Genomic DNA, 26,969 nt, shown 5'->3' with positions numbered 1-26,969 from the left:
GTACTGATGGGGCGCAAGTAAACGACTGCCTGATTTAAGACCTGTACATTACAGACTAGAAGCACAACCTTCACCTTCACAAATGTTTTCTTCAACCACCAGCAGATAACAAAACCATTCGTTTTGTTTCTCATCGCGCATCATAGAGAAATATGACCCCGGTAGTGCATTGAACATTGAGTGTAATAAAGACCGCTTTTTAAAAAAGAGTGGCAGTGTCAGCGTGGTACAAGGCTTCGATCGACAAAGCCACTCTGTTTGAGCAGCGCTAGTTCAAACCCCTCTTGGAGCTATGTTACCTGCCTTTAAGATAGAAAGTCTCGTAATGTTTCAAATGCGATCGACTTCATACCCTTCACGTCGGGACGTTCTTCACTTGAGTTTACATGAAATAGGTTGTAAATGTGTTTCAAGCCAAAAAGCAGGCAGCGCTCTGACCCCGCCTGCTTGCGTCGGTTGTGTAGGTAGTTAACCAGGAATGCGTGAACGCAACTTGATCGAGAAATTACTGAGGTGTGAATGCTGTTACGTACATGGCGAGTTACCGTATGTTGTGTGCAATCTCTACGGCTTCGAAACAAAGTTTGACTGTTATTTTCAAGCTTGACAAGATTTAACAGGAAGGAGATGCAACAGCCTCCCCTTTGCTCAGCCGTCAGGCAAGTGGTAAGGAGCGATACTTTTGAGGACACTTATTGCCCGCTCTGTGACAATAATGTCAACAAAGGTCGTCGCTGCATTAAATCAGAAGGACGAGTATTTGTTTGAAGCTATTGGTCTCCTGAGTTATGCTACCATTTGCAGAAGTTCGAAAACTGATGGCAGCCTAGTTTGAGATACTACTCGTTGATTACCTTGTCTGCTTGCGTTCAGCGCAACTGTCGGGCTGCGCATGTCTGCAAAACAGAAAATGGACTGCCGCCGCGGTGGCTCAGCGGTTATGGTGCTCGGCTGCTGACCCAAAAGACGCGGGTTCGATCCCGGCCGCGGCGGCTGGAATTTCTTTGGAGGAGAAATTCTAGAGGCCCGTGTACTGTGCGATGTCAGTGCACGTTAAAGAACCCCAGGTGGTCGAAATTTCCGGAGCCCTCCACTACGGCGTCTCTCATAGCCTTAGTCGCTTTGGGACGTTAAACCCCATAAACTAAACTAACTAAACTAGAAAATGGACTGTGTCAGCAACAAAAATGCTGTTCCCGCTAAGCAAAAATAGTTCTGTGCTTGCTGTAAAACACAGCTGATAGTTTCTATCCTGGTCCTGAGAATTGTTTCAAACTTGCCCTATTATGAAGTCTCCTCTTCATGAAACGTTGCTTGGAGAGCCTTCCATGTGGGCGTCTTTGCTGAGCAACGCTTAAACTTCTGAAGCCTTAACAACTGCAGCAAGGTGTTGTGAGCTTCATCGCTAATTGGAATATCGCTGTGTATTCTATTCGAATGAGAAGTGCAGTAACTCCTTCTTAATTTATTACTTGATGCAAGGGCCTTTGTTAATTGACTCTGCGAATGTAAATTACACGATTGGTACATGGGAACCTACTTTTATTTAGAGAAGATTCAAGTTGTGGACGGATGCAGATAGAGGGAATGTATACTTACCGTAGGTTTTACGTCAGAAATAGCTTCATGCTACATGAAACAAGAACTGCAAAAGATACTGAGCTATCCTGTTTCTCTCTTTTTGTTTATGCCAGGAAAGCAGCTTGATAAATTGAAAAAGAATCGACGCAGTGCTCATTAAAGTTTTCCCACCGTATGTTGCGAGAATTTTGAAAACTGCTCATACAAGGAAACAAATTGAGTAACGCAAAATATGTTTCAGAGCCAAAAACGCACTTTTTTTTTCATGTTCTACCTAAATGCCCCAAATAATGGCGCCGTGGCGTCCAGCAGCGACACCCTAACATTCGCAGTAGGTAGCATAAGTTCCTAAGTTAGTATGAATTCTACGCGTGTGGCTGCTACACGATACTGTTAGGAGGCGGCTATGTCAAGTGTTAAGAAAAGGAGTATACAAAAGAAATTGGTACACGAATACATAAAAAACGCATGCGCAGGCTACTGATTCATTAAACTCTTCCTTCATGACGATGGACACCAAAGGAGCATATAAGTGATTTACTCTTTTCTTAATTAACAGCACATGTTTTTCTTCTTTTACAGTCGGTGACCACAATGCAACACAGGATGGATGCCGCCACAAGATTCAGGGCAGCCAGCATCCAGTAGAACTGGTCGTAAGTGCCCAACGTGTCCCTGAAGAAACCTGAAAGTAAATTTTTGGCGAAAGCAGGCAAACGCGTTTGTATTGTGGGAACGCATAGTCGCGTTTTTACTTCGGTTTATTTTGATTTCGATAAAATACTCTTCCGTGTTATTTTCACCTACTGCTTTAAAATTTAAAGAGACACAAAAGAATCTAGTAGAGTTGACAAGGGACGAAAAAACGAAACTGGCCTCCTTTTCCAAGCTCAGAAAGTATGAGGCGGAGGCTAAAAATGCATGTCGGCACTAACAGCATAACACTTCTCAGTTTGAGAGTATTTACATTGTGCACTCGTTTTAAACATACTGGGCACTTGTAAAGTGGTGAATTTTTGTGCAGATGAGTTACCAGTTAGCGTCAGTGAGAACTGGTGGAAAACATAGTGGGGATCTGCGTCGTTCTGAAATTAAAACTGTCAATAACTAGTTAAAAGCAAACATTAATGTGTCTCATTTTCGCTCTCTTCAACTCATGGGTGTTGCTCCGCGAGGGCCAAATAAATACGCTCGATTTCAAAAGAGAGCACCAGTAGCCCAAACTTTTTGAGCCATTGTTCTGAGGCTATTCCTATTTTCAAAAGTCTAAACCCTTATGAAAATTTCTATAGACAGTCCATAGACTGTCTATAGACTTTAGTCTATGAAGTCTATAGACTGTCTATAGACAAATCCTTTAGACTGGTCTATAGACAGTCTATAGATTTATGGCCATACACTTTTAGTAGACTTTTGTCTATAGACAGTCTATAGACAAATGTCTACTGAAAGTCTATAGGTCTATAGGTAGTCTATAGACACAGGTCTATAGACAGTCTATAGACGATCTATAGACTTATGGTCATACATTTCCTATAGAGCTCTCTATAGACCGTCTATAGACACTTGTCTATAGACGGACTATAGACGACCTATAGACTTATGGCCATCGACTTCCTGTAGATTACTTTCTATAGACAGTCTACAGACAAAAGTCTACTGGTCCAGTAGACATATGTCTATAGACTGTCTATAGACATTCCATAGGTGTGTGGCCTGGCAGTGCTATAGACCTTTGTCTATAGACAGTCTATAGACCTCTGTCTACTAAACTATTAGTAGACCATTATCTATAGACTGCCTATAGACAGACAGTCTACAACCGTTGAAAAAGGTCACCAGACAAAGTTCACACATGAAACAATCAATATACTTACAAATTTACTTTATTTCCAAGCTATCCAGGCTAAGAATATGCAATACATGACCATAAGAATGCACCACAGTAACATAAAAGTTGAAAGTAACAGTCCGGCTAGTTTCCTCAGAAGCATTCTTGTGGCCTGTTGTCTGCAGTAAATCATCCGGGCATGTTCACCTGTACAGCACAAAGGAAAAAAAATAATATAAGAGGAACTGAAAAAAAAAATTCCCATTCCATCTCTACACATGTGCTTTATAAATGCAAGGCATATCCTGGCTATGCATTCTAGAAAGGCAATCTTGATCTTTTGGTTTGGTTTTATGGGGTTCAAAGACCCAAGGCGACACAGGCTACGAGACGCTAAAGTGAAAGGCTGGGGAATAATTTCGGTCACCTGTGCAGAGTACACAGGCCTTTAGCATGTTGCCTCTATTAAAATGCGACCGCCTAGGCCGGAATCGAACCTGCATCTTTCAGGTCACCATACGAACATGATAGCCACTGAGCTATCACGCCGGCTCAATCATTTCAATAAATACACGACAGATTATAAGTGTCAGAAAACATTGTAACAAAGACCCCTAATCCCTGGAGCACTCTACTCTGAATCCAGTACTGATATTGATTTCTGTATGGCAATAATGTTAGAGCCAATACTGATCTCTTTATGGCAATCCTTTTACACTATTTGTAACAGAAGACTTCGAACAATTGTGCCACATATCTGCATTGACTCGCAAGGAGCTGTTAAGAATGCCACCTCCATAAAATACAGATTCAGTGCATCTTACAGAGGGATCCAAAAAGGAGAATATTGCAGCATTTATTCTTATAACCGCTATAGAAGAAGCGCTTCAGAATACCCTGCGTGAATTAAGCCTGGTACACCCGGCCAAATTTTTAACTGGCTCGGGTGTTGCATCGCTAAATGCACCTTGTAAAAAAGGTGCCTTTCGGCTACACTGCTGGCATATTCATGCTGTAATTTAACGAGTGAAATGTCATTTCGTGGTTCCTTTTTGTTCATATAATGTTTGAGTGCAGTACTTGCGTGTTTAGATCAACGTTATCAGAAACATTCGTCTGCCACTACGAACAGCTGAAAGAAGCGGCCTACGCAGCAATGGATATTGTCCATATGGCCTCATCCTCTGGGTAAAGTACCACTCCTTTCATGGCGGACAAGCCGTTTACCCAGATTAGTGCAAATGCGCCACCATAACCATTGCTGCGTATTCCGCTTGTTTCGGCTCTTCGAAGCGGCAGACGATGAATATTTGATAACATTGATCTAAACATGCAAGTACTCCACTCAAACATTATATTAACAAAAAGAAACTATGAAATGCCATCTCACGCATCAAATTACAACATGAATATGCCAGCAGTGTAGCCAACAGGCACCGGTGAATTTAGCGATCCAACACCAAAGCCAGTTAAAGATTTGGCCGAGTGTATACGTAAGCCGATACTCAAACGAGCACAAGCATACAAAACCAGCAGGCAGAAGCAACCAGTTCACCACAGATTTGCGCCTATAACTTGAAGCACAGAGATGGAACAGCATACTCGTACATGTGCGCGCGCTCTTAGAAACAAGCGGGTTGCAGCGCTTCCATGCCGCGCTCATTATTCAGAAAACTAATACAGCACACAGAGGCTGCAGCTGCGCCGTTTCAAAAGCAGTCGCGAGGTTGAGACAGCAAATTACTGTCACGATAAAATACCGCTTGAAATTCACTTAGTTTTTCCTTCAAGTGCAGCTCCAACAGCGCAGTAAAGAGGTGTGTTTCTTGCATGGAGGCAGCCTAGCCCAACGCTGCTAGAAAAATCAGCGAAAGCATTGAACGTGCTCAAAGTAGGAAGTATTTCAATGAAACAATTAACGCCTTCAACAGGCGCAGCTATAATAACACGAGAGCTTAATTTAATTTTAGGCGCAAATAAGCGGCGAGTCACATCGGCGCTTTCGTAACGTAGCAGTCTGAAATCAGAAACACATACTTTGCCTCTCGCGCAAATGGTATTCTAGAAATCTGTGCACGCGTGAGCGGGATTCATGAACGAACCACTCGGAACGAAATGTAAGCCACCTCTTGTCGAGCCGACCTTTACCCAGCTTTCAAAATGAAGTGCCCGCAAGCCAGCGGCGGCGGCCAACGGCTCTGATGACAGACACGGACGAATCCATACGTGTGCAACGAAGGGGAGATGGGATGGCGCTCGTGGGTTCTTCGCGGTGTTTGAGCACGACGGCCATTCGCGCCGGCAACGAATTTTATTCACCCATCACACTATAAGCATTCCTCCAGCGCCGCTTGAATACAACTTTGACAAACGTCTCGCGCTCCAGTCTATAGCGTTACAAGACACCTTTGCTGAAACGTCGGCGTCCACGACGCGCACCGAGCGAGCGTCCATACGTAGCAAGCAATGCACACCTCAAAAAGAACAGCACTCCATGGTTCAGAGAGGCGATAACACAAAGATAAGAAAATAAATGTAATCCACCACTGAACGAGACTGTATGTAAGCACGTTTTCGGAGGTGCAAAGTGAATTGAGCTCACACGGCGCTAACTAACACACAGTTCCATTTCGGCCGTCATTCACAGGCTAAACGACATTTCTGGCCGCGCATCTACCTTGAAACACGAAAAATCTAGTAGACAGCTCGCGAGGAGCGGCTTATCATCAAGGGCATCGCACAGACTGCCTTTCCGCGCGTTAGTAAAGACAGCGGGACAGAGATAAGCGGCATTAGTCGAGAACACGATGGCTTCCGCCTTAGAAACGAAGATAGGACGTTTGTAACTGCGCACATAATCTGTTCTGCACACACAGCTCTGCTTAGAGTGGTTTAGGAGACCAAGTTAATAAAATATAAACGTGTAGACTTACCGTAAGCGGACGATGAAGCTGGATTTTGAAGAAAACGTAATCCGCGAAAAACACACCAACGTCATTGATGCAGCCACGCACAGGGTTGTTTGCAGCCCGAATGATTTTCCGCCGTCTCGCGGTAAAATGGGTAAAACGTGAAACAGAAACCCATTTCACGGTCGTATCTTTATCGCTCGCACTCTTGCCGTGTGCAGCTTGATCTGATATCCAAGACCACAGAAGGCAATTGGTTTATAAGCTTAAATTCTTCGCTTACCCTCTAAAAATCTTATTGTTTTCGTGAAAACAGAACCGAAATCTAACTTCTTGTCGGTATACGCGCCGCATCTCCCACCGAATAGTATGTTGTACAATTCTCAAATAATAATTATAAGGTTGCATAGCATAACGTCTTTTTTGCATGTGTTCGTCTTTAGAAAACTGATATGCGCCACATCAGCGTGTCATCGGCTCCGAAGCAACAGGTGCAAGGGTAGGAACGAAAAAATACTGGCTTTGTGATTGTTGCGTCGCAGCACTTATTCACGTGAATACAAACTGCAAAGGTAGAAATGGCAGATGTTAATCGCACAGAAGACCAGGCTCTTTGAGATTAATCTAAAGTGTTTCTAAGGCATGGGCGCTTCCTTGAATTCTCACACCCGTATTTCCCCCTTTATTTTCAGTACGTTTAAAAGAGAAATGTAGAACCTTTGATGAAATGGTTCTGATTTCAGCGCGTTGGACAGTAACGATCGAAAGATGGAATGGAATTGTGTAGAGCGATTCCTTTAAGGGACAGCGTATTCGTTCGATGTAGTACAGTTTGCGGGCTTACTTCAAGAACGGCTGCCTTTCCTCGGCTTACTTGTTAGCATTAATATCTAACTGTATTGACAATATATGTCACGGTATAACGAAAAGGAGCTTGTCAATGCTCCTGAAAGCAATATACAGGAGGGTGTTGTAATGGCCTCACGCAATACTTTTTAATTCCCGTAATAGCGAAGGTGGTGGGCGACTCCCGACATAGTTGCGGTCACTAGATGCAGGTCCCCTCAACATGCAGTGCAAAAATGAATTGATATTGTTCTGGACTTAGTCGAAAGTCAGTGTATCGAACATTGTTACATAAAATTACGATTGTTATAGACTGGTCTATAGGCAGTAGACTATCTATAGTGGACAGTCTATAGACGAAAGGAAATTGAGGTAGTTGTAGACTGTAGTCTATAAAGAGTCTATAGACCGTCTATAGACAAAGGAAATTGAAGCAGCTATAGACCTTGGTCTATAGAGAGTCTATAGACCGTCTATAGACGAAAGGATATTGTGGCAGCTATAGACCTTAGTCTATAGACCGTCTATAGACGAAAGAAAATTGAAGCAGTTATAGACTTTAGTCTATAGAGAGTCTATAGACAAAAGAAAATTGAGGCAGCTATAGACCTTAGTCTATAGCGAGTCTATAGACCGTCTATAGACGAAAGGAAACTGAAGCAGTTATAGACTTTAGTCTATAGACAGTCTATAGACAAAAGGAAATTGAGGCAGCTATAGACCTTAGTCTATAGACAGTCTATAGACAAAAGGAAATTGAGGCGGCTATAGACTTTAGGCTATAGCGAGTCTATAGACCGTCTATAGACGAAAGGAAATGGAGGTAGTTATAGACTTCAGTCTATAGCGAGTCTATAGACCGTCTATAGACAAAAGGAAATTGAGCCAGCTATAGACTTTAGTCTATAAAGTGTCTATAGACAGTCTATAGACAAAAGGAAATTTGAGCCAGCTATAGACTTTAGTCTATAAAGTGTCTATAGACAGTCTATAGACAAAGGGAAATTGAGGCAGCTATAGACCTTAGTCTATAGAGAGTCTATAGACAGTCTATAGACGAAAGGAAAATGAGGCAGCTATAGACCTTAGTCTATAGAGGGTCTATAGACAGTCTATAGACGAAAGGAAATTGAGGCGGCTATAGACCTTAGTCTATAGATAGTCTATAGACCGTCTATAGACAAAAGGAAATTGAAGCAGCTATAGACTTTAGTCCATAGATTTTCTATAGACTGTCTATAGACAAAAGGAAAAGTCTATAGGATGGCTATAGAGTCTATAAAAAGTCTATAGAAAGTCTATAGACCATTTTTATAAGGGAAGACTGATACGGCTATTAATAACTGCTAGCTACAGGTGTTTATTGCATCAGAAGCATAACATTGAAATGTAAGAAGATAACTATGAGAAAAATGCTAACGATGCTATAATATTTTACTTCCCTAACCCATTCTGGGAGGTAAACCCCGAAAAAGATAAACTCAGGGAAGCACTTTCTTCTACTAGTGGCAGGATTCGCTAGGATATTTAGGTAATTCATGTGTTTCAGGGAAGGCGGTCACTGCATTTTGAAAATAGGGCTTTTGATGTTAAGGGAAGCATTTTGCAGCAACATATTACCACTGCTGGCGGATATCAGAGAACTGGAGCATAATTTTAGCTAGTAAAGTGATCACTAAATTGTAATAATTTTTTAACTCGCAACGATAGACGCCTAACTACAAATTAGCTTAGTAGCGGGCCGTAAGTTAGAGCAATATTTGTTTTATTTTCTCGAAACAACGGTTACCTCGTCACAATAACTCAGGAGATCTGCAGTATTCGGGCGCCTCACTTACAAATTTTTTTTAGACAGTCTATAGACTTCTGTCTACAAAGTCTATAGACTCTCTATAGACAAATCCTGGAGAAGAGTCTATAGGTTATACAAATTCTATAGACGCTCTATAGACAATGTATAGATTTATGGCCATACATTTTAGTAGACTTTTCTCTATACTCTATAGACAATGAACAGACAAAAAGAAATATCTATAGGAAGGCAACATAGATTATAAAAAGTCTATACACTATGTATAGGCAATTTTTATAAGGGCTCTGGGGGATAGTTAGAAAGCGAGCCATAATAATTTGGTTAATCATTTTACTACTTAGCATGAATCACCTGTTTTCAGACGTCCGACAGCACTGCTATTACTAGGCCGCAAGAAGGCTCTGTTAATTAAAAAAAAGGTTTTCAGTAATTAGTGGCGGGCTTCCCTTAAAAACATAGTATAGTTTACGCCGTATACTGGGTGTCCGCTGTAAGACTAAGTAATTAAAAAAAGGCTTTGAGATAAAAATTCCTTCGGGATCGTAGTGAACGCATTGGCGGCCGTCATAAAACGTGTGAAATTGGGGGTGGCTTTTAAAAGAATTAGCTAAAATATGTTACTTAACTCCAATTTTTGCGTTACACGCCTTGCAATAAAAAATAGTCCGAGGCTATCAGAGAATCTAATATTAATTATCAGATGTCAAGAAATGTAAGGTTCCTTTAGAGTAATTGGGCGATAAATTTCGTCTTCCCAGACGCTTCGAAACTGCGTGCGGTGGCGAAGCAGCGATATTAACCACCCCCACGGGCTAACGTAGCTCAGAGGTGGCGCATCACACTCCTTTCGCTTTTTCACTTGGGCTCAAGTTGCGATGTGAACTAAAGAAAGAGACGGACGTGGTTACGCGCTTTCCGCGTCCGTCGCCCGCCTCGCCTATGCATCTGGAGAGCAAAACTCACTCGTCCAGTTGTCCTAGAGGCGATTATTTTTGTCCACATCTAGTAATTGATCATTTATGCAGTGACAACGTATTACTATTCTCTAAAGGCACCCACCTGCCTCTATGGTGTACTTTTAAAGCTAACTGGCTGATTTTAGTTAAGTAACTACATAATAAACTTTCCTCTCACGCACAATGTATGGATCGCGCAGGAATTAACATTCTATCAGAAAGAGCCTATTTTTGCAAACTACCTAAAACTTTGGCGCAAAGTTTAGGTACACAAGGGCCCCACTCAGAATACTAAGCCTCTACAACTGAAAGTCGAATAGCACAAACAATTCTAATGGCACTCTTGTTGCTTCTAAAAAATAAAGTGTAAAAAATACGTACTCAGCCTACAACTAGGAATGACACCTAAAATCTTTAATCCATTTCAGCTGTGCTCTATTTCATGTCGGAGGAAACGGACTTCGTGTATGCGGTGACTGTGAGCGCGCCAAAGAGTTTGAATAAGAATCTAAAGTCCTGCGCAAAGTTTCGAGACGATCAATGAGATTGATGCAAAGGAAATTCGTAGCATTCTACTTTCACTATCCAATTTATTTGACTTAGTACTGAGTTACAATTCTGTGTCCATTGTCTCTCATTCCATAATCTATTCCAATTCTGATTGTATTCGAATTCTGACTACGCAGCTATGCATTATGTCGCATTCATGCATCGTGGCAAGTCACCATAACACTACCGCCGCAGTGGAGCACCACTCTACTGACAGGTAGCTGTTTCAAACACAGCCACTGATTGGGCTTCTGAGATTAAGATTGCTCTTCGCTAACAATGCGAGACGAAATAGCTCCGACATGCTTCATTTTTACCCAGGCAGTTCTTCGGCAGGCTGTATCCTTTGCATGTATGCCTGCAGCTGTCTCAATTATTTTCTTCCCAGTCATTTTCGTTTTTGCTGACACATTCATTATGTAGCGTTTACCTCCTCTACCATACAAGATGAATGAGAGGGGGAGAGAGAGTGTTGACAGGCTGCAGGCTCACAGAGACAAATCCCTCTAAACGCCACCGAGCAGGTCAAGGCTTCACGCAGACGTAGACGCCGTTCGACAAGATGTTTCCGCCTCTATGGCCCTCCTAATGTTATCGCACTCAAAATTCGCAAGACGTGGACTAAATACGTTTTAAGGCGGAAGCCTTTAGTGCCTCAACGTTGTGAGCAGAAGTTCTCAACAGAAATTTCATGCTTTTCAATTGGTCGAAACGGTCGTGACGTCCCAGTGCGCGAATTTCAAACGGGGCCAATTGTACTTCGGCTAGTAACCATGCAACCAATTAAAAAGATCGTATAGTGATGCTCCAAATATGTGGGACTGTGTTTAGTTAATTGCTTAATTCGCTAATTAGTCTAATTAACCCTTCTAGTCAGGCCAGATAAATAAATAAAACCGAGTAGGAAATTGGTCGAGTTCGGGAATCGAGCCCCGGTCTCCGGAGTGCGAGACGAGCATGGTAACCACTCCGCCATGCCAGCTCGATGGTTTGGAATGAACAAAGGTGCGTCTAGTGAATACGGTGTCTTCGTTCACTCCCATCTTCCTCTCTTCCCGTTACGGCGAGGTTTAGGTGTCCACCTCGATACGCGAGACAGATACATTCCTTTTCCTCAAAAAACAATTTATCGACAAGCAAGGCGTACAAACGAAGCAGCGATGGCTTTCTATGGACTCCCTGGTAGCGTTGCAAGACGCTGGCGCGTTTCACTCTTAGAGGCGAAGCCTAGCGTCTTAACAACGCACCAGTGACACAAACAGCAACACCGCGCTTAAGGCTTTCACCTCACCGCAGTTTAGGCCAACAAAGTGCCCCCCCCCTGAATTTTTAGCTCGTGCCCGTTGCTGTGTCGAACATTATTTCCCAAACGTCCGCAAACTTGTTCAGGGCGCTAATACAGCGCGCTGGGGCCACTGACGTGTTGCCTAAACTGCGAAAAAAAATATTATTGAAGAGAGGAATAAGCCGGGCTAGTTGGTACATCATTTGAATAGAAACAGCGCATAAGATGGGACCAAGAAGAGAGAACACACAGACACAGGCGCTGCGCCTGTGTCTGTGTCTGTGTCTGTGTGCGCCTGTGTCGGTGTGTTCTCTCTTCTTGGTCCCGTCTAATGCGCTGTTTCTATTAAAAAAATATTATTGTGCATGAGAATTCACACGAATTGTGTTTAACTTCTTGTGTAACTAAAAGTAGATCGGGCTAGTCCGGCATCGACGATTGTCTCGAACGTACAGGCTAGAGCTACGCTGCGGTGCTCTAGACAGGTGTGTGGACATATGTACAATAGGCAGTAACAATCGAAATTTCAGATAACAGTGCGGTAGTTTGCTGCGCAAATGAAATTGCGAGAATACATAAAATTCGTTCTTACAGAAAGTTTTCGCATGTGACATTGTGATCCATTTTTACTAATCTCAGTACATTCTAAACAGAAACGAGCAAAAAAAAGCGTAACCTGTCCTTTAGAGCACTTGATCCCTTTTATAAAAGAGAGTGCACTAGACTAGAGATTACATTCTTTTTATTCCAAGATAGGTGTACTCCGAGGTAGCCTTTTTTTTAACACCTACAAATCCATTTGGACCACATATTTTACCATATTTCGTAGACTCTCAATATTAAAAGGAGGTTCATTGTAGAGGTGTGGGCGTATCACTCAAGAATGTAGCCGATAACATAAATCCCGTACTGAGCCGTTATCACAACCTCCGCATTGAACCGTTCAATTGCAGTTCAACTTACCTATCGCTGCAGGGGCGGTCATGAGCGCTGGCACCAAGCTCACACCCTGCACACCAGAGGCGAGGCTCAGGCTTTCCACGCCAAGGTAGTCGCTGTACAGGACAGCCTTCACGCAGAGCAAAAATCCTCGGCACACTCCCAGCACTGCTGTGAGTGCCGAAAGCGCTACGTAATCACTGGCAAATGATATGAGAACGAGGCTAGCCGCCGAAAGAGCTAGGCTTCCCGCGGCTAAGGGGCACCTGCTGAACGGTATTTTGTCGGAGACAAATGGCACCACCAGGCGCCCCACCAACTGGCCCACAGCGGCAAATGTTTGCAACTGATTGCACTGGCTCAACGTGCCAGTCTTTTTGTCCATTCCGTATGCCACGATGGTTCCCTCATGCATGGAGCTGGAATAGTCTATAGCCACGTAGCATGCAATAAGCGCATAGAGGTAGACTGAGCGAAAGATTGTGACGCAGTGCTTCAGCATGTCGGGTGCTTTAACCACCAGGTACTTAGTTCGGCGACAGTCGCCGCCGTGCTGCTTCGCATTTGTGTCCGCCAAAGGCAGGTTATTTTGCACGCAGTTGTCTGGTACGTCCAGCGCATGAACTTGCATTCTTTCTGTATGCGGGCTGTTGAAGTTGTCTATCTTCGAACTTTCTTCTTTAAGGGTACCTCCTGCATTGCTTTGTGACGTTCTTGTCTTCTGTACTGGCACTGAATCGTGCTTCCCATACTTGCCACCGGCAGCCCGCTCGCACAAAGGGCAGTCACAGGGACCAACTGCACTGCAGAAATTCCGAGTATTTAAAGACTTTGGCAGATCTCCTGTAGCAGAGAAGGATTTCTTCCTGCAGGGAAAACGAAGTTTCACCGGACGCGGATTCTTGAGCAACATCACGAGAGGTATTGCGTGCGCTGCAATTGCGCCGCTGAGAAGGATGGCAGGGAGGGAACCATATTGTTCTGAAGCGTAAGCTAATAAACTAGGGCCTACGACGCCCGACGCCGCCCATCCGACGTACTTGAAAGCAGTGGCTGTGGCGCGATATCTGTCAAAGTAGGTCAGAGTATAGAGGGATAGGGTGATTATTACAATCCCTGCTCCTGCACCTGAAAAAAAAATCAAGAAAATGTTTTGCAATACCATTCGCGACACGAAAAATAAACTATATAGACTTTAACTCCTCTATAGGAAAACATGGGGGGGGGGGGGGGGGGGTAGGTTGAAGGGGCATTTTCTAGAATCCTCTGGTGATGGACATTCTGGGTGTGTCCGGGAAGGCCGCCTGTATTTTCTGAATCTGGGCATTTAAATATGTAGGCATGGCTTTTGCCTCATAATAATATCCGTGGTACTAGCGATCAGAAAATGTGATTTCCTTAATACCTCATGCATGCCAAAATGGCTATGCGTACTTAGGACTACAGCGCCGTAAAAACAGGGAGAAAACTACAAAAGGACGCAAGCAAAAGCGCTGTATTTGCGTCGTTTTCTGGACTTATCGATAGAAAGTTTTAGGGGCATCCCCCAAAGGTGGAGTAGATTTGTAATAAGGGAGTAATTACTCATTGACATCCACCCAAGCGCCGCCATACGGCTACAAAGAAAAGCTATACAGCTTTCTCAGAAACTTCGCAGTTAAAGAAAAATTCTTACTTCCTGGTTCGGGGTTCGAACCCGGGGCCACGGCTTCACCGGAGCAGTCGCTCTACCAACTGAGCTAACCGGGACGGCAAGCTTATAGTAGGGCGAGAGCAAATTGATCAATAACTCGAAGTGGGAACAGTGCTTATGACTTATCCGTGTTGATACTGCGCTGTTGTCCTGAGTGATTCGCGGTGAAAACTTTTCTAAATAACCAATTTCTAATAGTTCACATTCTGCCGGTTCAAGTACAAGCCTCGCTCAAATATATATGTGTACGTTCATGCTATAAAATAAAAATAAGCGTATAGAATTTCGAACACGAGACTATAATAAGCCCTGGGGCATAACAAATTTTGGCCACCTACGCATGGATGGTTACAAAATAGCGCGGATGAAGAGCGCGTGCGTGACATTCGTAAGCGAACGTCACTCAGCGAAGTGCGTGTGATATGGCCGTTCGTTCTTTATCTCCCGGGCTGTTGGATCGTAGAAAGTAGCAGCGGCACTGGAAACGGCGGGGAATAAACTTTTTATATTGCGTTCCCCGCTAAGTTAAGTTTGTTGATGGGTAGGAGTACATGCGCTTCACAGCCGTCCAATTTTCGAATGACACGCGGGACGGTCAAAGCGCGAGGTCCGAACGTAATGACATTTTAAAAGATTTAAAAACTGATTTAGCTTTTTTAACAACTACCTATATATCTCTTATCATAATCAAATCTTAACTGAGTAAATTTAAATGTTAAACATGACAGATCCCTGAACCTGAATTCTTTTCTAACGGCTGCTGCCAACCGTATTACTATTCTGCAATGACAATCGTTGCGCTTAATTTAATAAAACGAAACAATTTTTTAAATACAGTACTGCTTGCCCTCACTCAAACAGCCGGGGACAACTAGTGAATGGTGTCTCCATGGCTAGAGGCAGAAACAGAGTATCAAAACATGAGCCATGTAATTTCCATACTAAGCTACACCTTTGCGCAAAAAATGATGTTTTAAGGCGGAAGCCTTTAATGCCTCATCGCTGTAAGCAGGAGTTGTCGACAGAAATGTCATGCTTTTCAATTGGTTGAAATGGTCGTGATGTGACAGTAAGCGAATTTCAAACGGGGTCAACTGTACTTTAGCTAGTAACCTTGCAACCAATTAAGTATAGTGATGATACAAGTAAATAAATAAATAAGACTGAGTAGGAAATTGGCCGAGTTGGGGAATCGAACCAGGGTGCTCGGAGTGCGAGACGAGCACGCTAACCACTCCGCCATGCCAGCTCAATGGTTTGGAATGAACAAAGGCGGGTCTAGTGAATACAGTGTCTCCGTTCACTCCCATCTTCCTCCCTTCCCGTTACGGCGAGGCTGAGATGTCCCCCGAGATGTGCGTGACAAATACATTTCCTTTCCTCAAAAACCAATTTACCGACATGCAAGGCGTAGAGCCGAACGGGCAATGGCGTTCTGTGGACTCCCTGGCAGCGCTGGAAGACGCTGTCGCGTTCCAGTCTTAGAGGCGAAGCTTAACATCTTAACCACACATACTTGGTAGGAAGACAGCGCAAAAATACGACAACCACGGGTGAGGACAAGACACAAAAGAACGCTACTATGAACTGATTTATTTGTCACCAAGTCACATTTATATAACCAGACAGTCATATCACACGTCACATTTTGCGGTGCCAGCTATTTTGGGCTAAGAGATATGAAAGGTGTTATCACCTCTTCAGCTGTAAAAGTAGCTATAGTCGGATACAGATTGCAAAAAAGGAAAAGAAAGAACGACACATGACAAAAGATCAGGCAAGTAAGAAAACTGCTACAAAGATTGTTACAAGAATTCTTCAAAAAAAACGCGCTCCGCTGTGTACAGGCTTATAGACGGATCGCTAACGCTAACCAAGAAGTCTGAAGAAGTTTTAGGGTTCCTCCGGGATCGTCACAACGTGGGATATGCCTTCTCTGTCGATGTTGAGGATTTATTTTATTCCATTCCCCAAACTGAACTTTTAGCTGCCGTGAAAGAATCAGTCGAGGTTTCGGGAGAGCTTTCTGTTTCGGTCTTCAACAGGTCTATCTCTCGACAACTTTTTAAAGCTCTTAGAATTTTATTTGGGCGTTACTTTTATCTTTTTTGACAAGCAGCCTTTTCTGCAGCGTAATGGTATATGTATAGGTTCATGTGTGGCGCCCATTTTATGCGATACATTTTTAGATCATGTTGATCGTCTTTTGGATCAATCTTTTATTGGAGGTCCGGTTTTAAAGGTTTTTAGGTACGTCGATGATTTTTTGATATTTTTAAATGATGGCAGTGAAGTTTATTTTGAAAATATTGTTCAACAGGTTTTATGCAAGTTTAATGAGCATGGTAAAAGCCTCACCTTCACTTACGAACTCCCACAGAATGGTGCGTTACGTTTTTTAGACTTCAGGCTGCGGGTCTCTAAGGGACACACTTGTTGGTCGTATTTCGCACGGGCAAAATAACTGTTGCCCTATGACTCGTCGCATTCTAAGACTTGAAAAAGAGCTGTTGCTTCACTCTGTTTGGAGTCGGCGCTCCTGAAGTCGTGTTCCAATGAAATGGGCTATAGCACTGCCTATCAGGTACACAGGCTTTTATCTGCTGGTTTCCCTTGCTCGGTCATAACGGCTGTGGCTGAAACACTCCTCAAGAAACATGGTACCCGTCAAAAGGCGGCTGCTTCTGAACGCGCGAAAGCCAAACCAGAGGTGATGCGATCCCGGCCGCGGCGGCTAGAATTTCTTTGCAGGAGAAATTTTAGAGGCCCGTGTACTGTGCGATGTCAGTGCACGTTAAAGAACCCCAGGTGGTCAAAATTTCCGGAGCCCTTTACTACGCCGTCTCTCATAGCCTTAGTCGCTTTGGGACGTTAAACGCCACAAAACCAAACCAAAACCAAACCTTATATTCATAAGGTGTCACATAACCTGAAGAAAGTGGCCAGCAGGCACAATGTTCCACTTGTTTTCTGTGCGCCAAACAAGTAGGCTAAGCTGTGACCCCGCATATGCGCTGAGGGCGAGCATGGTTGCAAAAAGCAACACGATGAAGCATTTGTTAGATGTGCCATAGGAAGGCTTCACTTGATCCCCTTGTCCTGCGGAAAATGCTATATCGGGCAGACAGGGCGTTGCCTTAGCAACCGCTTAAGGGAGCATTCTCTAAATATAATAAAACAAGATAAGCTCGCCAACTTAGTGAAGCATGTTTTGGCATGCAAATGCGTACCCGACTTCAAAGGGGGAAGGTTCGGGGCAGGAGTTTATCCACAAAAGCAAGAATTCTGCTTGAAGCTTCCTATATCGACAAGAAGGCGGACCACTGCGTTAGCGATCCGTCTATAAGCCTGCACACAGCAGAGCGCGGTTTTTTGGAAGACTTCTTGTAACGATCTTTGTCGCAGTTTTCTTACTTGCCTGGTCTTTTGCCATGTGTGGTTCGTTCATTTCCTTTCCTTTTTTGCAATCTGTATCCGACTATGGCTACTTTTACAGCTGAAGAGGTGATAACACCTTTCATATCTGTTAGTCCAAGATAGCTGGCACCGCAAAATGTGACATGCGATGTGACTGTCTGGTTATATAAATGTGACTTGGTGACAAATAAATCAGTTCATAGTAGCGTTCTTTTGTGTCTTGTCCTCCCCTGTGGTTGTTTTTTTGCGTTGTCTTCCTACCAAGTATGAATTACCAACTAGCCCAGCACCATGTTTTAATCACACATTAGTGACACAAGCAGCAACACCGCGCTTAAGGCTTTCGCCTCACCGCGCTTTACGTCAACAAAATGCTCCCCTGAATTTTTTTAAGAATCGAAGGTGAAATTGTCAAAAACGTCATAAAGACCCTTCGGTTACTCAACAAGCGACCTCAGGTGTTCACAGACATCGTCATTAGGAAGAAAGAGAACCCGAACTTCGCCCAGAAAAATTTTTATCAAAAAACCTTATCCCCGCCGGGTTAAGAATTCTTCAGCCACTGATAACGAACGAACAGGCTAATATAAATGTGCTCATTGATCAAGGGCTACAATGTCACTTACCGTACGTGCCACCGATGAGAACGCTCATCCACACAATGTTTGGAGAAAACGACGATGCTATCAGGCTGACACAAACCAGGAGGGTGCCGAGAAGGGTCATGTGGTACACTGGAATCTTTTGCTGGAGAACAGTGGTGAGCAGACCTGCACAGAGAAGCGTGGTTACTATGGTGCACAGCACAATCATTATCGACATCAAATCCCGCGATGAAGTGCCCGAATAGGTTTGGTTTGGTTTGGTTTGGTTTGGTTTGGTTTGGTTTATAGGGTTTAACTTCCCAAAGCGGCTAAGGCTATAAGAGACACCGTAGTGGAGGGCTCCGGAAATTTCGACCACCTGGGGTTCTTTAACGTGCACTGACATCGCAGAGTACAGGGGCCTCTAGAATTTCTCCACCAAAGAAATTCAACCGCCGCGGCCGGGATCGAACACGCGTCTTTCGGGTCAGCAGCCGAGCACCATAACCACTGAGCCACCGCGGCGGCGAAGTGCCCGAATAGGTTCGAACAGGTGGCGCTCTCGATAACAACTTTGATTTTCCCGCGTGCTAGGACTGTAGAGAGAGAGCGAGAAACAGTTCAGTAAAGAGAATTAAGCTTGGTCACTGGCTTAAAAACAAAAAAGCAGAACTGGACCATAGGAGCAGGAAACTCGGAGATAAAGTGTGTGAAGAAAAATTTGGTAAAATAATTCTGGTCAGTTCTCGAAGGCGTACAAGAATGAACTAATTAACTAAAATCTCTGCGGAACCAACTGCAATTGACAACGGCTGTTAACGTTAATCTATACCTATTTAATACTATTTCATATCTACACGGTTAATCTGGTTTCGCGCACTTATATACACCTACAGAAATGTATATTTAAATCAGCTGCATAGCAACCCCCTATACTCCGCGACAACTTTTTCTGGGAGCAGAGCGAGACATATCCAGCCAAAGTGCGCCCTTTCTTCCGTCCGCAATGGACTATGGTCCCTGTTTGCAGTTTTGTTTACTTTTAAATAACTGAATATTTATAATATTTCTTTTAGACCATATTTGTAAAACAGTTCATAACTCTGAAAGCTAAGTAAAAGAAAGAAATTAGTTTCTTGATAACAAATTTGCTGGACATGCTGAGTGAAAAGAACCTTCCATACATGGCGCCAGCTACCGTAGCAGCGTTGTGATGGTACCGCAGACAGAGCAACGCGCAAGTCGGCCAGGTGTGCTTGTGCGGCAAAACTTTTTGGAGAAATGGTACAGTTATAAATGCTAGGACCCTATAGCATTCCTTCTAAGGCCAAGAGAAGCTGTCGCAGGATACAGCAACAGGAAATCTGGCTTGCATGCATGATGGCAGGGGCTAGTTAGGAATACATCTTTTGATTACTCAATACCATGTCCAGAAGGCAAGTACGCCACAGAGAAACCGGCAACGCAACAATCTAGATTGTGTCTCTCGCGTGTCCTTGTCTTCATTGCGCCGTTTTGCAGCGGTAGTTGCTGCTGTGTGTTGGTGGGTAATTGGGCCGTCCGTGTCAGGCGTCCTAAAGATGGCTTATGCATACGGACAAAAGATAGTCTACACGGTACCACAGTCAAAGCTACAGTGAGGAGAGGCATAGTGAAAGTTAGCGAGAGAGGGGCAGGAGTGAGATGGAACAGAGTGAGAGTAATAGTCCGAGAGTGTAGCCGTAAGCCTCTTCTAAAGACACAATAGGAACGGAGAAGCGCAAGAGTCATAGAACAGCTGCAGTAGACGACACAAAGCTTTGCGTCCTCCACAGCTGCGCCCGTCTTTTCTGCAGTTATTCGTATCGACTATTAGTATGCGACGTGAAGTGGCACGCTTACCTATAAGTGCAGCACTCTCACTTAATGCGACCTATATGAGCACGACCTGAAGGACGCTCTAGTGGCGTGGCCCAGGTGGCCAGGGAAATTAAGCAGCACCAGAACAAAAAAGGAAGGCAGTGGCAGGCCATGCCGTTTCGTTCCTGTATGTCAACTCTGCTTTGTTTCATCGGAAGTCGTCCTTCGGCAAGACTCGTTCTGGCGATCGACGAAATGAGTGTCTTGTGCGTTTCTCTAGGTGAGCTGTTTTATGTTTCTTTTTTTCGACCACAGCTATGAGCAAGCAAGTGTAGCGATCAAGCGTTAGGCCTATTTCTGATCGAGTGATAGCAGCTATATTTTGTGAGTGAGCGCTATGAAAGCAATCTAAGGAAGAAGTCAATGTGCCACCACCATCATCACCTTGAATACGCCTAATGCAGGACTAAGGCCTCTTGTATGTTCTTACAATAAACCCAGTCCTCTGCCAGCTGCGGCTATCGTATCCCCGCACACTTCTTAATTTGATTCGCCCACCAAAATTCCTGCCGCCCCCTGCTCGTATTGCTTTATCTTTGAGTCCAATCCGTTACCCATAAGGACCATTCGTTACCTTGCCTTCACATTACATGCCCTGCCCAAACCCATTTCTTCCTCTTGATTTCGACTAGAATGTAATTAACACGTGTTTTTCCCTCACTCACTCTTCCCGCTGGTCTCTCAACGTTACCTTATCATTTTTCTTTCCATAGCTGGTGGCGTTGTCCTTAACTTTTGTTTTCGTTAGCCTCCACGTTTCTGCCACATACTTTAGAGGGAAACTAAAGCAGAACACCAAGTTAAGCTAAACTGCGCCTCTCCGATTATCCGCCTTTGGGTGCCGGCGGGCTGCCTGCGGGCTGCCAGAGCGCGGCGCCAGGCGCTCGATTTTCTCTGGATGCTCCGCGCTCTTTCGGTGGCTGCCCAGAACCCATTCATTTTTCTCCGGCTGGAGGTTTCTGGCCGCCAGAAACACATACTTCTGATATTGCCTCGTCCACATTAAGAACCAACGTATACAACACGAGGAGCGCTGACCCGCTGGGCAGTTCCTTGAACCTGAACTAATTATGGTTGGTTGGTTTATGGGGTTTAACGTCCCAAAGCGACTGAGGCTATGAGAGACGCCGTAGTGCACTCACATCACAAACGTGCACTGACATCACACAGTACACGGGGCTCTAGAATTTCGCCTCCACAGAAATTCAACCGCCGCGGCCGGGATCGAACCCGCGTCTTTCAGGTCAGCAGTCGAGCACCATAACCACTGAGCCCCCGCGGCGGCTTGACCTAACTATGGGCACCAAATATTAAAGTATTGTTGGCCAACCACTCTTAACTCGGAATGTACCTCCCTATTGTGCGAGCAGATTGCCCAAGTCATTTTTTTTTCTTTCTGTTCTCCCCAATTTTCCTATTGTTTAGTGTTCATTCCTTATATAGTGATCATCACTACTGTTTCTGCCAAGTGTTTGTTAGTAGGCTGTATGTTCGTCAAGCCTCCAGGAGGTTTTTCTTCTGCACCCGCAGCTTTGCAATCTGCGTTGTGATGCACAAATAAATTTGATTTGATTTGACATGCGCCTATGCAAAATACACGAACCAGTTGATGTTTCGGCCCCGCCCGTAAATGTGACGACTTCGCTTTCGCTGTCGACGCACTCCATAACGTCGTTGCTTACGTCATTTTCTGTAGCAGCTGGTGGCTCGACGAAGTACGATAAGACTCCAAGTGGTTCCACACTGCTTGATTAATCATTAATTTTCTAAATCGACTTGCCAAGCAACATAATCAAAGCGCTACGCGGCACCCCAGTTGGCGCCGGCCGGCGATGCCACGGATGACGTCACAACGGTCCCGGACAACCGCTAGCGGCGGCGTTCGCTCCGTGCCCTGCACGGCCGCGCCCTGCACACCCTGTTTGGACAGAATATTGCGACTCCGCTGCTATTTTCTCCGCAATTTATAGCTCTAAACGGCTACATTCGTTTTTCTTTGTGCATTCCCATCCGCACATAACGGTACTGGTGATAACCACTGCCAGTTTTTTCAGACAAATTAGCGAATCACTTTCTCTCAGCAAAACCGTGTACCTCGATGATTATCGTCATAGGAACTGCACCAGACGAAGCAGCTCTTCAGCATCGTGTCGGAATTTACAGTCTCATTTACTTGTTTGACGCCTTCAAAAACAAAGGCTCTTAATGCACTCTTTACTGTCTTTAGTACAGCAAAGCGTTTACTCGGCACGCAGATGAGGAGCTTTGACTTGCGGTCAACAGACGGCTCAACGGGTGAGAAATACTAACACCAACTAATAAACTAATAATTTATTTCAAGCGCATGGTTTGGAGATCCACTTGGTGCCTTCGTCAGGGGTTGCTGACAGGCGAGCAAGCAGCAGTAAAGATTGAGCTCCGCTTTCCTTCTGCTATCACGTGGCCACTGCCATTAACATACGAGCAGGGGAGCTTTTTCAGAGTCCAGTTTATGTTCACCTATATGAGCAATGTGTGCCAAGACTCAAAGTGACGCCTCTCAAAAGGATTACGTTCCCCGACCAGCCCGCTCACTTCTTCCATGGCGATTTTGTGGTCAGAGCGGTCGCAGTGCTCGGCGGGACGGTTGTTTTTTGAGTTCATTTACCGGACATCATTTTTGTGTTGGACCATCCACTGTCTGAGGCTTTTTGTGTCGCCTATCTGCTACGCAACACAGGCGCAGAGGGAGCCATGATGGACTGAATCTGTCGTGTCCAATCCGCGTGGCATCGCGTCGAAACATGCGCCAGTTGCATGCGCAAGGATTTTGTGGCCGCACAACTAAAACTTTATTAGCATGACTAAGGAGGCCTACAAATCAAAGCTAGCAAATTCGCTCTATTCTCAATTAACTAACAAATTTTATTCACACGTTTTTCACATGGGGCAGTAGAAGTGTCCTTGCAGGTTGCGCATAAACTAATGGCCTACACGGCCCGAACGTCCAGCACTAAGTGAACGGACGAACAGAGGGGTGTTGTTTATTGCAAGGCGTAAGCATTGAAACACGTTCGGACCAAGGTTATTTTCGCCGCCCCAGGCGCTACACGCCGCTTCTATATAAGCGGATAATATACGTAACCGCCTTCGAATCCGAGCAATGCATCGAAGAAAATGCTTTGAGAATACCGGATGATATACAGTACATGGCTTACGCCAGGCGATGAGGACTAGCAGAACCGGTGCGGTAATGCTGTTTTCCTTTTACTGCCTAGGCCTTGTATCGCACAGCTGGTCAATCCATGAACGGGGTTATGTCCTCGCTTAACGTACCAGTGCACGATTTCCGATTCGTTCCATTGCCTTCATAAACTCGGCCACATTCGCGCACAAACACCGCTGCGCTCACTCGGCCTGAACATGTGTGTGGCTCTAAGGAAGTGCTAGCCAAAACTTTCCAACAGGTGGCACTAAAACATAGACCGGGCGCTGATCCGTAGATGACGACAAGGACACTGCGGGAGCACGATCCTCTCCGGCGTATAAAGCACAGCGCGCCACGTGGTGCACCGCCTATTTTGATCACTGACATTGCTTCAAACATGCTCTGCCGCACAGATGTTTATTTCCCGTCTAACCTTCTTTCGCCGAAGCACGACGGCGCTGCTTGACTGAGTACACTCCATGCGTATCAGACTGGTTTCGATATTGCTTTTGACGATAGAAGGTTCTGATAAATTATTGGCGGAAATGACGCGGATGCCGCAGGTACTCTTACGGAGAAACCACTTGAAAGGCCGACCTTTACTCGACGGGCGATTCCCGAGAAGTGACGCACGTTAGTGTGCACGTGCGTTTCGCGTATTCATGATGTATTCTAAGCGAATTGTGTGTGTTCCAAGTATTCTAAGAGCAAGAGGAGCATCTGCTATGTAGTCAGTACTGCTTGTTGTATATTTTCATAAAGCTGACTTCGCATACCTCGCCTCGTCGAAACGAACGGATGGTTTCAGATGAGGACTTATATTAATATTAGTAGTAGTAGTATTAGCACTATTATTAATGTACTATTATATTATGTTATATTATATTAAATTATTATAAATATATATCATATTATATATTTTACATCTAATTATAGCTCCTTAAATATCAGCTGTACTAGCCTATAACACATACTGACTAGTGAAATTCACACACACAGGACAAGAGAAGGCGACAGAACACACGCTGTGTGATACCGACTACCAACCGGCACAACTTGAAACATTAGCAGCTACTAGCCTAAATGGTTCGGCGCGGTTTTGTTCGGAAAGAAGTCGAATATCTCTCACCTATTGCATGTGATGCAGGGACGTAAATGGACTGAGGCCAAGCTGCCTGTTCGTGGCTCACGTTGAACTCAGCCATAAAAAGCACATATAGAAGGCCGTAGCTTGATGAAGTGAGCATGACGAAAAATACGGAACTAGCAGCCACGAACGGGATTGTCCAGCAGCTGTCTTGAACGATAGCCGGAGACATTTTCGGCCTTTCTGTGGGTGCAGGCATCGTGGTCAAGGGCTCCCGTTGACAGGAAGGAGGACAAGTCATAACGAATGCCTGCCGTCAGGGAAATAAAGATAGCCAAATGAAGTAATAGCATCGAAAAACGGGGCTCAATAATGCAGAAAGAAACAATTGCAAAAATGCGACAGCCTAGCGCGTACTGTAAAACTACTCCGCACTGCTCTAACGCATTATGCAATGATAAGTTGAAGTTAAGGTTTAGAACAAAATCGGCAACAACAGAAGAGAAGCTGCCGTTCAACCAAGGACGTACCAGGAAAAGTAATCATATCACCGATCATGAATATCGCACAAAATATGCAATTTTTATCGCAGAAAATGTTACACGCTGGACTCGTTGTGCTATAATCCTCAATTTCGCTCGAGCAAGCAAAACTCTGAAGAACGCACACTCTTTTCACATGCTTATCTGCATTGTTGGGATAGCCGTAGTATGCTTGCTAGCAAGCTGTACATTTTTTAATGAAACAAACATATTCCCACTCAATGCGTTTCTGGTCTTTCGATACTGAATTAAAACGAGCTTGTGGAAAATGGAAAAAGAACAAAGAAACTGGTTCACAAACGCCGTCTTTGAGGGTATCACGCGGTAACGTTAATCAGTCCCGCCAGCGGCTCCTCTTGCCCACAGAGGCACGGCCACTGGTTCCATACTGTGTGAAGGACCACAGGATGTACATATAATGCCCCATATTAACAAAGGAGCACGAAAGTACAGTACCTGCGTAGTCAAGTCTGACTCGCAACCCAAGCCTCTCGCTTCAATTCAGGACTAATTACCCATGTTTTCTTTTCAGTAAAATTAGTTAACTTTATATGTTTACATGTCCTAATTATGTTTGACCCAGGTTGCGAAGTTTTAATCACCAGTTCGCTAACGTTTTTATCATTTTTCATTCCACAGCTCAACTTGTGACCTAACGGCCCTCCTGAGCAGACTTGCTATCTGCGCTTAACGGTTTCTCCGCTTGACGGGACCCTTAACGCTCTTGCGTTGAAACATGCAGCTCGCCATCTTCCAGACAGTCCGTTAGTGAGCTAGTTCGCGTTTGGAGTAGGCCGTACTTCGGAATAAGGTATGGCAAACTCGTGGTCAGCTTAGTTTTGGTAGGATCAATTTTATTCTGCACACACAGGAAAAAAATTAAAGAGCAAGTCCCGAATCGGGACACGTTGTTTCCGCCCGTTTTATACGACGCGCGATTACTTGATGGCGCCTTTGTGGCGCCCACCGCGAAGCAAGGCCCGTCGTGGGCAGCGATTCTGAAACGAACGATCTTATTCGTTGACAGCAAGAAAAGGCACACTGCTTTCGAATGGTAGTTTTTGTTTTTCGGGTTCTTAAAATGAGCAAGTAAAAAGGTACAGCTTCTGCGAAAAGTAAGCAGCTTGAAGTGCTTGCATCCAAAACTCGTTGTGGAGCCTCTAGAGCATCTCTGGATGTCCTAACTTCACGAAAGATGAAAAAGGGAGTCATTCTCACCCTCTTGATATCTATAGCGCTGACAATGCTTAATGAGTCATGAAACATGGCTCACAAACACGACACTAGCGCTCAGAAGTTCCGGCGAAGGCTCTACGTAATGCATACCTTGTTGCAAACATTCTAACCACGTGTTTTTCAACCTTATCTTCAACTTCACATTTGACATTTAATCCAAGTAGCCAAAAGTTCTAACCTTAGCTAAATAGGCAATACTCAAAATTATGTGCATCAAAACAAAAAATAATGCGGAGAGGATCAAGCGACTTACAGCAGCAATCAGCCGGTTTAGCTTACGTCGCACAATGAAAACCTCGTTTACTTCATATAGGGCGCCATTTCACAAAGCGAACCTACACGCATGTCTAGCTTTGCATTTTCATCCCATTTTCAACAGAGGTAGGTCGGTACGTTAAATGGAAACACTGAAAGCTCTTACCTGTTTTGCCGAACAATTTTTCCTCACCCGTCATAAATATTTGTTGCCGGCTCACAAGCTGCAACCACGACCTACTGCGGGCTTGATTTGAAGCTCCGTGCACGCAAATATTTCCGCTGAGTTGACGTCACCATTTCCACTTGAAACTGGTAGTGTTTGTTGGGGAAAAAAAGCACATTTATGCGTTCGACATG

The 26,969-nt window shown here is 44.4% G+C and overlaps 2 protein-coding genes across 2 annotated transcripts in view; one reads left to right on the top strand and one right to left on the bottom strand.

Annotated features, from left to right (window-relative positions):
• Positions 1-1,754: 1,754 nt before the first annotated feature.
• On the bottom strand, positions 1,755-26,969 carry LOC149362764 (monocarboxylate transporter 9-like). Its single transcript, XM_089573206.1, has 5 exons — positions 26,776-26,969; positions 24,619-24,886; positions 18,446-18,589; positions 12,734-13,837; positions 1,755-2,266 (listed from the first exon to the last, which is right to left on the bottom strand). Exons 2-5 carry the CDS (start codon positions 24,875-24,877, stop codon positions 2,130-2,132), a joined length of 1,644 nt encoding a protein of 547 aa, XP_089429332.1. The 5' UTR covers positions 24,878-24,886; positions 26,776-26,969; the 3' UTR covers positions 1,755-2,129.
• The window catches only part of LOC149362763 (3-alpha-hydroxysteroid sulfotransferase-like), a 54,829-nt gene continuing 30,028 nt past the window's right edge, over positions 2,169-26,969 (top strand). The window contains exon 1 of the mRNA XM_089568376.1: positions 2,169-2,237. The gene's annotated coding sequence lies outside the window, so the exon portion shown is untranslated. The remainder of the gene's footprint in view (positions 2,238-26,969) is intronic.

The sequence above is a fragment of the Amblyomma mixtum genome, chromosome 2 (genome assembly GCF_055824585.1).
Source record: "Amblyomma mixtum isolate Tamu chromosome 2, ASM5582458v1, whole genome shotgun sequence".
Lineage (NCBI taxonomy): Eukaryota > Metazoa > Arthropoda > Arachnida > Ixodida > Ixodidae > Amblyomma > Amblyomma mixtum.
This window is presented reverse-complemented; position numbering and strand designations above follow the sequence as displayed.